The sequence below is a fragment of the Rhynchophorus ferrugineus genome, unplaced genomic scaffold (genome assembly GCF_030347505.1).
Source record: "Rhynchophorus ferrugineus isolate W39M unplaced genomic scaffold, kcgeb_rfMv2 rfM4, whole genome shotgun sequence".
In the NCBI taxonomy this organism is placed as follows: domain Eukaryota; kingdom Metazoa; phylum Arthropoda; class Insecta; order Coleoptera; family Curculionidae; genus Rhynchophorus; species Rhynchophorus ferrugineus.
In genome coordinates this window covers 8,690,022-8,702,883 of record NW_027472583.1, presented here as the reverse complement: position 1 = coordinate 8,702,883, position 12,862 = coordinate 8,690,022, and the positions used below count along the sequence as shown (strand labels likewise).

At 30.7% G+C, this 12,862-nt stretch overlaps 1 protein-coding gene across 1 annotated transcript in view; it reads left to right on the top strand.

The window, feature by feature from the left end:
* Cht5 (Chitinase 5) overlaps positions 1–12,862 on the top strand; it is a 48,543-nt gene that overhangs the window by 35,411 nt on the left and 270 nt on the right. The window contains exons 8-10 of the mRNA XM_076401807.1: positions 3,847–3,928; positions 3,986–4,197; positions 11,336–11,602. Coding sequence (XP_076257922.1) covers positions 3,847–3,928; positions 3,986–4,197; positions 11,336–11,602 — 561 coding nt within the window. The remainder of the gene's footprint in view (positions 1–3,846; positions 3,929–3,985; positions 4,198–11,335; positions 11,603–12,862) is intronic.

Below are 12,862 nucleotides of genomic sequence, written 5' to 3'. Positions count from 1 at the left end.
CAACCCCATATCTGTACCCCATAGATCCAAATAGGCTTTATAATTGCCTTATAAATCAACCTCTTTGATTTTAGATCAAGTTGAGAATATCTTCCGACTAACCAGTATAGTTGTTTTATTTTGGTTTTAATGTGTTTTTCTCTTTGCCTAACATGATGTTTCCAATTTAATCTACCGTCAAGATGGATTCCAAGATATTTAGCTGATTCTGCTTGAGGAATCGGATATTTTACAGTTTTGTGATTGATTTAATTTTATTTAAAATAATGTCAGGTGGGCCACAGCAAAGAGAAAATATATTATATTTTACGCGGCTGAAAATGTGAATATGGTTTATGGTTCTGGTGTGATGTAATAGTGTATCAAGCGCACTTTTGGTTGCCTTGATGCCTTTCCCGTAATTTTCATGTAAAAGATGCACCTCTAGAAGGTCCATTGTTAAAAAACTGTGGATAAAATCATGGAAACGGCCGAGTCCGTCCAACATATAAGCCCCAGTTCTATTATACAGCAGCTAAACATTGCACAAAATACCGTGTGAACCATTTAGATAGGGCTGAATACAGAAAGGAGGCGGTTGTCTGAAATCCTCCGCTGAATCTCAATAAAATGGACTCAGTTCTGAAGCAGATGGTGACTGGCGATGAAAAGTGTGGTGATTCAGCCGAGATTTGGAAAATTGTATATTATGAGCAGATCTCTTATGACCAAGTTCTTAATTCTAACCTGCACTGGGGCCATTTGAAGGTCGAAGTCACCCAGATGCTGCCAACTTAGACTACTAAGAATGTACTTCATGAAGAAAACTCCAATAGTTGGAGTTGGAGCTTGGTTTCGAGGTTCTTATACATTCAAGGCAGGTAGTCCCAACTTTACACTACGTGAGTGACTACCACAAGTTTCTATCCCTAGAGAACTATTTCGCTGCTGAAAAATTCGCCTAAAACTGTCCGAGTTTGTTGACAATTTATCGAACATAACGAAGCAAATTTGAGCTAAATCAGATCAGTATGTTAAATAAAGCCTTTAGTTCCATGTAAAAATAATAGATTTATTTTTGTTAAATCTATTAAATCGCCTATTTATTGATACAAAAGTTCTAGAAATGGCGATTTCTGTGTTAGCGTTTTAGATAAACACAAAACCTTGAAATTGTGGAATTTTAAGTTATTCTGTTAGATGGGGGCTTAAAGTATTCAGAACAAGTCCTTGCAGCTCAGCTAGAAGTCACAGAAACAGCTATTTCCAAGAGCCTTCATCAAATGAGAAAAAAATCAAAAAGTTTAAACTCACATGCATTGACAGATTAGAACCTAGGTCAATGTATTACTTAACAGCAATAAATCCTTTTGTGAAAATACTGAGGATCGATGTTCGTAAATACTAGGCAACATCAATGCTAAAACATGACCTCTTGTGGACATGAAAATGATATTCTATTACGAAGTTCTTGAAATGATTAGACGAGAACCGAGAAACGCTACTATAAACAACTGAACAAATTGTACGAGCAACTTCATCAGAAAATGCCATAGCCCTACGCTACGCTTTTTTGCTTCTCAGAAAACCTTCTTTAACTGATTAAGTTCACTCGAACACAACATATTAATCATATTTGGCGCCATCCGACTATCATTTATTTTGGTCAATTCAGCATGCCGTAGTAGAAGAATAGATAAAACATATATTGAATAAGTTTTGAATGTGACTTAATAGATGATTCTGATGAAAATATTTTAAAGAATAAATTTATATCAAAAAATGAGTGACAAATCTATAAAAATTAAGTCATACACGTTATGCCATAAAAACAATGAATAAAATAAATATATCTCTTTTTATAGGGCAAGCTATCTGTTAATTTCTTTTTTTAACGTTTGGTTTATATCGTTCGATGGTTTAGCTTTCAATTATAATCACTAATGTTTCTCTAATGAATGAAAAATTCGGTAAAAATTTAATTATACGGTGAACCATAATCAACACAAAACTACTTTTTGGATTTTTATTAATAGTACGAAACGAAATTACCCCTATCCATAATACTAACTGTAGCTAAATGTTATATTTAGAAAAAAACAACTTTAGTTCGAGTATGTTTACCCTGAAACTATTTGAATTAAATGAGCATCACAGATGCTTTGGCAATAGTTTCGCCTGTAAATCAAATGTTCGCGTTACAGACTGCTTTGAATGATTGAATTTTGTTAGAGTTGACTTTTGATAAACTAATGGTGGTCCTCAACATATTTCGTTAAATATATATAACACTTCTTATAAACCACTACAATATCTATTTTTGCATCCAACTATGAAAAATTCAGTAAAAAATGTCTTTAAACTTTTCGTTTTTGTTATAGAGTACTTGTTATTGAATGATTTTTTTATAATTGCTATTTACTTCTCTAGCATTTTAGGTGTGCTTCAGTTGATTCATGAGTCAGCTATTATCAGTTGAACAGTTTTAAATATAGCCCTGATTGTCTCATTATCAAAAATGTGCTCAAAATCTTAAACGTGTTCAAATTTCCTAACCCATGTATCAGCTGTCTTACGCGATGTTAAATCAAAACTGTTTTGATGACTTTTTAGGAAACTAAATTTTCTATTACCAGGAAGTTCAGCATCACGAAATTTTAATAAAGCTGATTCAGAATCAAATGTTAACATTGCCATAACTCAAGAATAAACTAAAAGTTAGAGACGTTTTTTACTTTATTTTAATTCTCAATGTTGCCGGATTGTATAAATTATATTTAAACGTGGGGTGTAGAGTATCAATAAAGGACAATAGTATCTTATCCATATTTAAGCATCAATACCGTCAAATTTTATAAACAAATATCTTTTAAATTACGCGAATCTATCAACAATATTATCATCTACACACCGGATAATTATTAAGTTTTTGTTCTATTTTCTTTCTTATTAAGGGGCTATTCCAGTCTATAAATTTGAAAAACCCGAATTTTTATATTTCTATGTTTCAAAGCTTAACCCTTTAATAACATATCTTTAAGATTTTTCAAAATTTCAATTATATTCGGAGATAATAGCTGTTTTAGTCACGTGGCATCTAAAATCGAAACTTTAAACTGTAAAGTTGAAAACCAACTTTAAACATGTTTTTCTCGAAACTACTTTTTTTGAGTGGTGGACACGATATATCAAGTTCTACTAAATACTTGAAATATCTTGAGAAAATTTTTAAAATACGAATAAACATTTTTTTCAAGTTTATAAACTAGAATACCCCTTTTATGTTGTGTCATTATAACATGGTCTGCCCTATAATATACATAAAAGTTAATAGCTCTAAACCTACCATTGTATTCTCGATGTGTCTTGATGTCGTTAAAAGTTTTTCGATATCAAAGTTTTATAAAAGTTTTTTAAATTTTTAAAATAACACCCACTTAATTCCGTGCGTCGCTACATAAAAGCCAAAAAACGTTATGTATTTTTTAAAAGAATAATATTTAAGTTAATTTCTAGTTTGTGTGCTTATTAAAATTTCCTCCAGAATATTAAACTTTTAGATAAAAGCCTTTCGTAAAACTTGCGCGGCTTTATACAAAACCTACACCGTATGGTAATAATTACCATTTGGGACGAGTAAACAGCAATAAAAAAATAATTGTCCTCCGCAGCTATAAAGTTATAACAGTTTCTTGATCCGAACGTACAGTTAATTTAATCTAGATAATAAAATTGTTCAATTCGAATATTAATTAAATATTCAATCTCAAACAAGATAAACAGTTACGGGGATTAGATACGAGATTTCGGAATATTGATGAACGATTCCCAGATCATTTGAATAATTAATGAATTCTGTTTGATTAGATCTGCGCCGAGGTAGATAACAGAGAGAATGGGTGGACGAAGAAATGGGATGAGTACGGTATGGTACCATACGCTTACAAAGGTGAACAAGGAATAAATCACTGAACCAGTACTGTTATGATACGTATTATTGTTACAGGAACCCAGTGGGTTGGTTATGAGGATCCCGAGAGTATTCAGATTAAGATGGACTTCATTAAATCCAAGGGATATGGAGGCGCTATGGTCTGGGCTATAGATTTGGATGATTTCCAGGGAATCTGCGGTCCTAAAAATGTTCTTCTTCATATTTTGCACGCAAATATGAAGGGCTATACTGTTCCTGAACCTACCATCACCACTACACCAAGAGTAAGTTCGAAAAAATTATTTTATATCCCTATTCTTTGTCCGCTTTAGGTTACTGTTAAAATCTTGGTACAACTTGAAACCAAATTGACAATCTTGTGCCTAAATATAGTTTGACTAGTTCTAAAACCTTTGTCCCTAATAACAATACTTTATGTAAATGACACAATTTGAATTATATATTACGATAAATACATATATTTGGTAAATTAACTTAATTATAAATTGATTCTGTAAAAATTATATCATGATTGATAAACTGTAAATAAATCTAGATAATACAATCCTGTTGTATTGCAATGCAGAAAATTTATCATGTTATTGACAGGATATTATATTTTTTAAGAATATTCTTCCACTAATGGATATATAAAGGACTTCAAAAAGGTTTTCTTATTCAGTACTATATTTGGACTAATACAGCAAAATATCAAATACATTAAAATCACATAAAGAATAAATAAGTTAATATAAATTAGTAAGAATAAGTCTGATCTAAAAATATATTATTCCATTGCTATTTTTACATACACTAAGACTGTCATATATACTACACAAATAATTTATTGGGTACTTGCATATATTCTGATCGGTTTTCACTTTGAAAAAAATATTTATTAGCCAATATATTTATCATCATATTTTGCTAACTCGAAAGAACGATGTTAGTCTGACAGCGATCTATTTTGACACCTTTTCATATCAAAATCGTGTGATAGTATATTTGTCAACTGCTAAGGACGAAGTTCTTTTGAATCTCTGAGAATTTGAGGTGGGTTTTCTACCAATTAATATAGTAATTAGTTGTTATACAAAAAAATTCACCATAAATTTTGACGGTTTCGACCGCAGATCTCCTCAAATCAAACAACAAAACTACTAAATGACGAAAAATGTTTAACATTCCATGATTAGAGCCTGTGTATATTGATTAATTAAATAATAATAAAGGAAGGGCTGTCATTTTATGTAGAAAAATCTCATACTATCGAATTTAACAGTTATTGGCATCAAGAACAAGTGTTTAACTATATCACGGCACCAAATACAGTTTAAAAACACTTATAACATTGACTATTAAAAAAACTTTGTTAGAAACAGAGTCTTTCTATTGTCAGACAATATTATGTATAATTTTGAGCATTGAACAATGATTTTAAAATTACAGCTCCAATTGGGGACCCTCTTTATCATTAATGGGAAACAAATATTGGGAAAAAAGTATAATACAGAATATTATAGAGAACGCCGGTCCATCAGCTATTAATAATCTGACATAAAAGGGTCTCAACATAATAAAGAAACAAAATGTAAAAAAAATATTTTACCTTTATCGAGCTGATATTATTTTTAAAAAGTTCAATGAAAACATTGTCTTTAAAATGAAACGATTTAATTAAAATTGTATATAGTTGCTCAAGTGCTATATTTTACTCTTTTATTTTCTAAAATATATCGCAGTGGTAAAAAATAATTTTTACTTCATAAACTCGAATTTTTTTCCACATGAGCAGTCGTTCAACACGACTGTATTCGATTATCTTGTATAGGATAAAATAACTCCTAAGAATTCTTGTGTAATATACAAATAATATATATATTGTGAGGTAATGCACACAGCATAGCAATAATTGCTGACCCGTTATAACTTAACAATTTTCAAAGCATTTTTAAAAATATTTTTATATAATATACAACTGCTTTCAAATTTGCATTTAGATGTTTAAATTAATCTATCAACCTTGATTCGCTTAATAATTGAAATATATAATTGTTGAATTTAATGAATAACAAAAATATTGGAAAAATAAATGAAAAATTCATAGAGGCAAGAGAAGCAATGTTAGATATTTGTATATAATTTTAGTAGCGATATCTATTAGCAAAAATTCATCAATATAAAAAACTGTCAAATTTGATGGTATTAGCATAAACCTTTCTACATAGAATAACAGTTTTCGGAAGTCTGTATACGGAACCCATCAAAATTTCATTTTGGGCATTCATTAAATTTTAAGAAATCTACTGCGAAACCCAATCAAATATTTTTAGAAACTTTTGGTAATGCTGCGCCATTATATAACAAGTGTACCAAGTACAAAAATACCAAGTGTACCGCTAGGTTTAAGTTAGTATGCCATGATTTAACAGATATGTCATTTTACTCTAGTGACATCAAGTTTCAAAGCTATACCTGTTGTATTTTGCAGTAACACCATTATATATTCTTTGAAAATGTCAAGTTTTGTGTAGCGTAAAACAGTAGCGTAGAGCCGCTGAAGGTCATCGTTTGTTGGTAGAAACGTACGGTGGGCATGCTCTAACCTTAAAAATTTGTGAGGCGTGCTTTCGAAATTTCAAAAATGATGATTTCGATGTTCAAGACAAATAACGCTCTGATAGACCAAAAAGTTTGAATATACGATATTTAAAGAGTTATTGGATGAAGACTCAAACCAAATTCAAAAAAAAATTGACAGAAGCGTTAAATGTGTTACAAGAAACAATTATCGACTGATTACAAGTAATGGGGAAAATCCTAAAGATGGAATGGAAGATAGGTGCCACATCAATTGAATGACAAGTAAAAGTTATTTCTGCATCGAATAGTGAAGGGTGATTAAAAGTGTATTTATTTTGAAAACCCCAAAGCTCAAAAAATCATGGTTATCTCTTGGAGAGCCTACTGATTGACTCCAAGGCCAAATCGTTTTGGTTGCAAGACAATGCTCTGTGTTTGGTGTAACCAGAGTGGTATGGTGGATTACGAACTATTAAAACCTGGTGAAAACATTTGTTAGTAATCCCGACCGACAACAAATAATCAATTTCAACCATACATTGGTCTAAAGACGTATTTCTTGAAAATGATATATTTTCCGAAAAAAAAAACGGCAATAACTTTCTGGTACACCTGGAATTCGAAGACAATGAATCCTTGGCTCACGCTCCTAAAGATAACTTAACAGATGACAAATTAACTATCCAGGAGGGAAAATAATTGCCATCAAAATTGACTATTGTGACTGACAGAAAAAGTGGTTCAACTACGACAACACAAGCGCGAGGTTTCCGTGTCATAGGTTAGTCTGGGATCAGTAAGGCATGGTGAGCAATGATCTAGGGCATGGTGAGCCACTAAACCGAATAAAACTGGCACCGCAGATATCCACCAACGTTAATTGAGCCAACAGGACGACATATTGTTGTGAGACGTACACTGTTTCAATGAATCTGAAGTTCTGTTGCACCTAGCGCACTCATCAGGCATAGCACCTTCTGAAAACCACTTGTTCACAACGATGCAGCATTACTTTTTCTTTTTAAAAATGCAGAAATGTGGGAAAAGGTTTTGGAAAATTTTAAAACCATTTTAAACAGAAAAAATAATCAGAACTCATACAAACACTTAATACTTAAAAAATTCTGTAAATTTACTTCATGAGTTGTCACGAGCCGCTACTGATAAAAAAAACACCATTTTTAGATGGGTTTGACAAAAGTTCTGCCACCGAAATCGCATTTTACTCAACAATAACACATTTCAGTAGTCATTCAGATACAAAGTGCCACGAGTATTTGTCCGACATATCGTTCCGATATTCCATTTTGGCCTGACAGCTTTTTAAAGGACCGTTCAATTTTAGAGCACATAAAGGGTCAATATCGTTACGCAGGGTTTTTATGATACCGCCTCGAAAGGTTTATCCGAAACGTAAACATTATTCGATACTTGGTAAAAGGATTTTTGTCTAGCGCTTGAATTTAAACAATCCCGCGACGTTAAAGGCTTCGAAATTATGAGGTCGTTTATCTCTGGAAACGGTTTTTGTCAGGGAGAAATAAGAGAAGATGAATAATCGCCGAAAAGAAAATGAAAAGATAAACATAACTTTATGGATTGTTGGCCGGTCGGAATGGGATTTTAACGGTTATAATTAATAAAGGGCTTTAATATTCTTATTTTAATTGAACGTTATTAATACGAGAACTTTATCAACTTCAATTTCAATCTAAAAGAAAATTTATTCAGTAGATGATCGGGATTTCTTGGAAACAAAGATAAAATTATTGATGTATAGTTGTAAAAATAGGTTTATGAGCATGACAAAAAAGTAGTATTTTAAAACAATTTATACTTTTAAACTGACGTAGAATTATCAGAATAAAATATAGTTTGCCTGAACTTCAATACCCTTATCTTCAACCAGAAGTCAGAAGAAGCCAAATATGGCAAAAATAGCAGGATGTTGATTAATTCACTAGTTTTAACAAAGGTTTTTAAGCTGTATTAGTAGTGGAAATATTTAATGTACTTTTTTGTACTGTTTGTAATAACTTGAAGTAGATTTATGATTGAAATTTATTTTGCATCTGAAGAAACAGATGTTCCCATGGCGGATATCTGGATACAAACTCAGTTCAGAATCGAAAGGCTGTTTTCATAGTACTTTTAAACTCCTTATAGAATTATATATATATATATATATATATATATATATATATATATATATATATATATATATATATATATATATATATATAACTTGTTCTATTTGGGTCACATAAGAGCTATAAAAGCCCAAAACATCTTGCAGGGAATCTAGTGAAACAACGTTCAAAGTTCCCTATATCGAAAACTCCTGCAAACCTGATTCATACTTGAAAACTTTGACTGGGATATTGAGACACTCTAGGAGTTCTACAGGATAACGCACTCGTTCCCAGTTCATCTAAATATGCACGTTATAAACTCCAAGGACACTTAAATGTTACAGTTAAAGGGTTTAAATCTTAAAAGCTGCAAAGTATTTTAAAAAAATGACTGGACAATTTTCCACTAAAATCAATTTGCTGGACGAAAATGTTCAAATGTCCATTATGAAACTTATATATCTCAGATATCACTTTGATCGCTGTCTAGTCGAAGTCAAATTATATTCAGTATGCCACTGCGAAAGTTCAAAAATATTGAAAGCTGACATATATCAAGCTCATGATATTTCTCCTAAAACAATTTAGTACTTCTAAGCCAATGAAGTCATGTAAAATTAATTGATAACAATATTAAAATATGATTTTTGTCATTTCTTCAATTAAATAGGATATTTAGAAACCTTATCTTTTCAATTTTTAGAAAAGAGTTGATATTGATATTAATATTTACGCTGCCTAATGCCGTAATACTACTAAGACACAAAAATTACGCATACGACATTCTCATAAAACATTTCCTTCGCACACGCTTTTGATGGTCAAATGAAAACAAAAATTAAAAATTTAGCAAGAGAATACATTACACTAAAAAAACAAAACAATTGTTTTCGCTTTTATCTATGAATAATCATTATGAGGCCCTATAATTTCTGGTGTTATATATAGTGACTCTTGCCATGAAGAAGGAACTAAAATAGGCAACACAGCTTGACGATACTTTCAAGGTAAAAAAAAGGCCAAAAAATTGACAAATTGAAAAAAAAATAACATTATCATTAAGCAATTTTAATGTAGAACATAAACATAATAAATATAGTATAAAGATATAAGTATCATAAGTAATAATGTACATAAAGCAGTTTTAAATATTTTTGATGATAAGCCCATTTTGTTGATACATTTCGTTAATGTTATAGCATAAAAGATAAACGAAACTTTATTAAAAAAATAATGAAAAATGTCGCTGTAAAACAATTTAATCCTGTCGTTTTAACCAACTGCGAGCTTGAATAAAATAAACTAAAAAAGTAATTCAATAGCCGTATAACAAAAACCCGGTAAATTTAGAATTGATGCTTTTGATTGTATGAAATATTCAATCTCTTGAATTAATCGCTGTATAAAATAAATGGGATTTGTGTTCAAAAATATATTACTCTTGTGGAAAGTGGAAAAAATGTCTCATTATTAACGCACGTGTGCCAGCCTAGTCCGATTTAGCAAGATCCTTTCTTTTCACACAGAAAAAAACCACAGTAAACCCAATGTCATTGTTCGCCGATTTTATAGCTAAAAAATATTATATATGATATATTATTTTTTATATATATATATAATATATATATATATATATATATATATATATACATATATATACATATATATATATATATATATATATAATATATATATATATATATATATATATATATATACATATATATTAATACACTTGGACAAATTTTCGTAACCCTTTCTCCATTCCGATTGAGATATCTCCAAAACATAGTTTTTGAATTTCTTCTTCTTAAAAAGTCATTTGGTACTAAATCAGGGCTATAGGGAGTCAGTGAAATATATGATTATTTCAGTCGATGTGTGAGAGCTTGCATTGGCATGATGAAGAATGGTTCTTCATGGAATGGAACTTCTTTTCTCGTATTCCACAAAGCACTTCCGGCAAACAGATGATTCTGAATGATATGCAATTCAGAATTCCGCATTCTAGGTTTCTCTAAGGATACGGTTGCCAAAGGCATCTTTTGCTTCGAATTGCTTCGCATACGAATTATTTTCAGCAGAATTACTTTGCATCACCTGGCACCAGCATCTCTTTTAGTTTATTTCAAATTATGCGAGATTCAACGTAAACAAATATTTTTACTGCTAATTACTCATGCATTATTAATGCTCATCAAACTAATGCCCATGGTTAGCTCAATCTTATGGTCAATCACATGATGAACTTGCAATATAATTTCCAAGCGAATAAGCTGAGCGAACCAACAATGGCGAAAAAAACAAAAAAAAAGTAAAGCAAAACGTCAAAAGCCGACTAGCGTTATTCCTGTGTTGATAATATATGTCAAAATCGTAAAAATTCATCCCAGGAAAATTTCACGAGGTAATTCAATTTTTTAAAGTTGTGCCGAAATAACCAAACGTTCTGAATAATGTTATGGTCAAAAAGGTAACATTTCCAACTGGAAACGTCAGATGGAGCCTAACAACCCTTAGCATTTCCAAGACTCAAAATATAAATAGCAAATTTAGTATAGTAATTGTTTTACATTTTATTTACTAGTTGCTTACTAGTACTATTTTGTTTTAGTAATCAATTATTTTAGTTATTACGTACGTTGATATTTATTACTCACGTAACAAAATTAAAAAAATAATGTTAATAATATATTTTATTACATAGCCTGAGTGGGCAAGACCACCCAGTACAGCATCCGCTGATGGTTCCGAACCAGTTTCCACCAGCCCCAAGCCCGGTCAGTGGGTACCTGATGCTTCTACGAGTTCAACCACTTCGACTAAACGACCAAAACCCTCGTCCACTACTACCAGTACCACCACTACTACGACGGAGGCACCTGAACCTTCCTTGGGATCAGTACCATCAAACGAAATTGACTATCCCACTGACTGCAAAGGAGATTATATGCCGCATCAAGACTGTACAAAGGTACGTAATACACTTATGGAAGTATTGTTGCAATTAATGGTATTACAAATTAGTTAGATCTTTTTTAATCAATAATTGGCCATTTATTACAAAGAAGCAAGACCTTACATAAAAAAAACATCTGGTCGTTATCAACTACCCAGTTTTGCTAACTTTTTATAGCATGAAATAATACAAGATTACAGAGCATTATATAAGAAGTAATGTCCGAGAAATGGGGCAGATTAAGTGGTATATATTATTTAAACGTTTCCATGCAAATTTTGAAAGATTTAACAATCTTACATGTATCCAAACATTGTCATACATTAACTATAAACTTCTTTTCTAAAGCTTATCCAAGCCATAACTCGCCAAAAATTAAATATAAGAAGAAACTAGGTTAGATATAGTATATGATTGGCTATATTATGCTTAAAGGCATTTTGATAATTTTATTTCAAAAACGCAAGTAAAATAAAAATATGAATAAAAATTATAACGACAGAAAATGTATTTACATATAACAACATTAGTGTCACTTATCATCAGTGTCATTAGTTGTCCTTAAAAAATCTATGACCTATAAAAATGCATATTTGATAAGAATATGTAAGGAATGGATACGATACTGTTGCAAACAATATTCTACATATTGAGTATGCATAGTATATAGGTGCTACTAGATGAAAGAAAAACTTACAGCACATTGGTAATGTGAAAAAACCAAATAAAATACATCAATAATATATGTAATTGAGTATATCGATGCTGTTACTTCGTTACCATATTTATGATTTTGGTTTTGTGTGTTTTTTTTTAAAGTTTTCAAAACTTCTTTTAAAATTATTTATTTATATTATTTTAATTTATATAAGAAGAAAGGTATATTAGAAAATTTGAGCAACATAAGTATCTATGGATACAAATGGAATGATTTTTGAGTTGTTTTTCAACTTTAAATTTATTAATATTGCAATAAAATATTGATAATCATATTTGTATAATGAGGAATTGTTTCTCAAGGAGAAACAATATTCTTAGCAAAATTTTCCTCTGAATGAAATGTGGGTATGTAAATAATAAAAACGTCAATCATAACCAAACCAAATTGAATTGAATGAAACTGAAATGAATATTATTCATTTTATTTAAGTGCGCGTGTGCTGAACTAACCATCCATACTCTCATCATATTCTACATCTTGGTAGTCTTATAATATCTTACATCAGACGGTTTTAATATACATTATTTGTGGTGTTTTCTGTCATCGAATGTGTA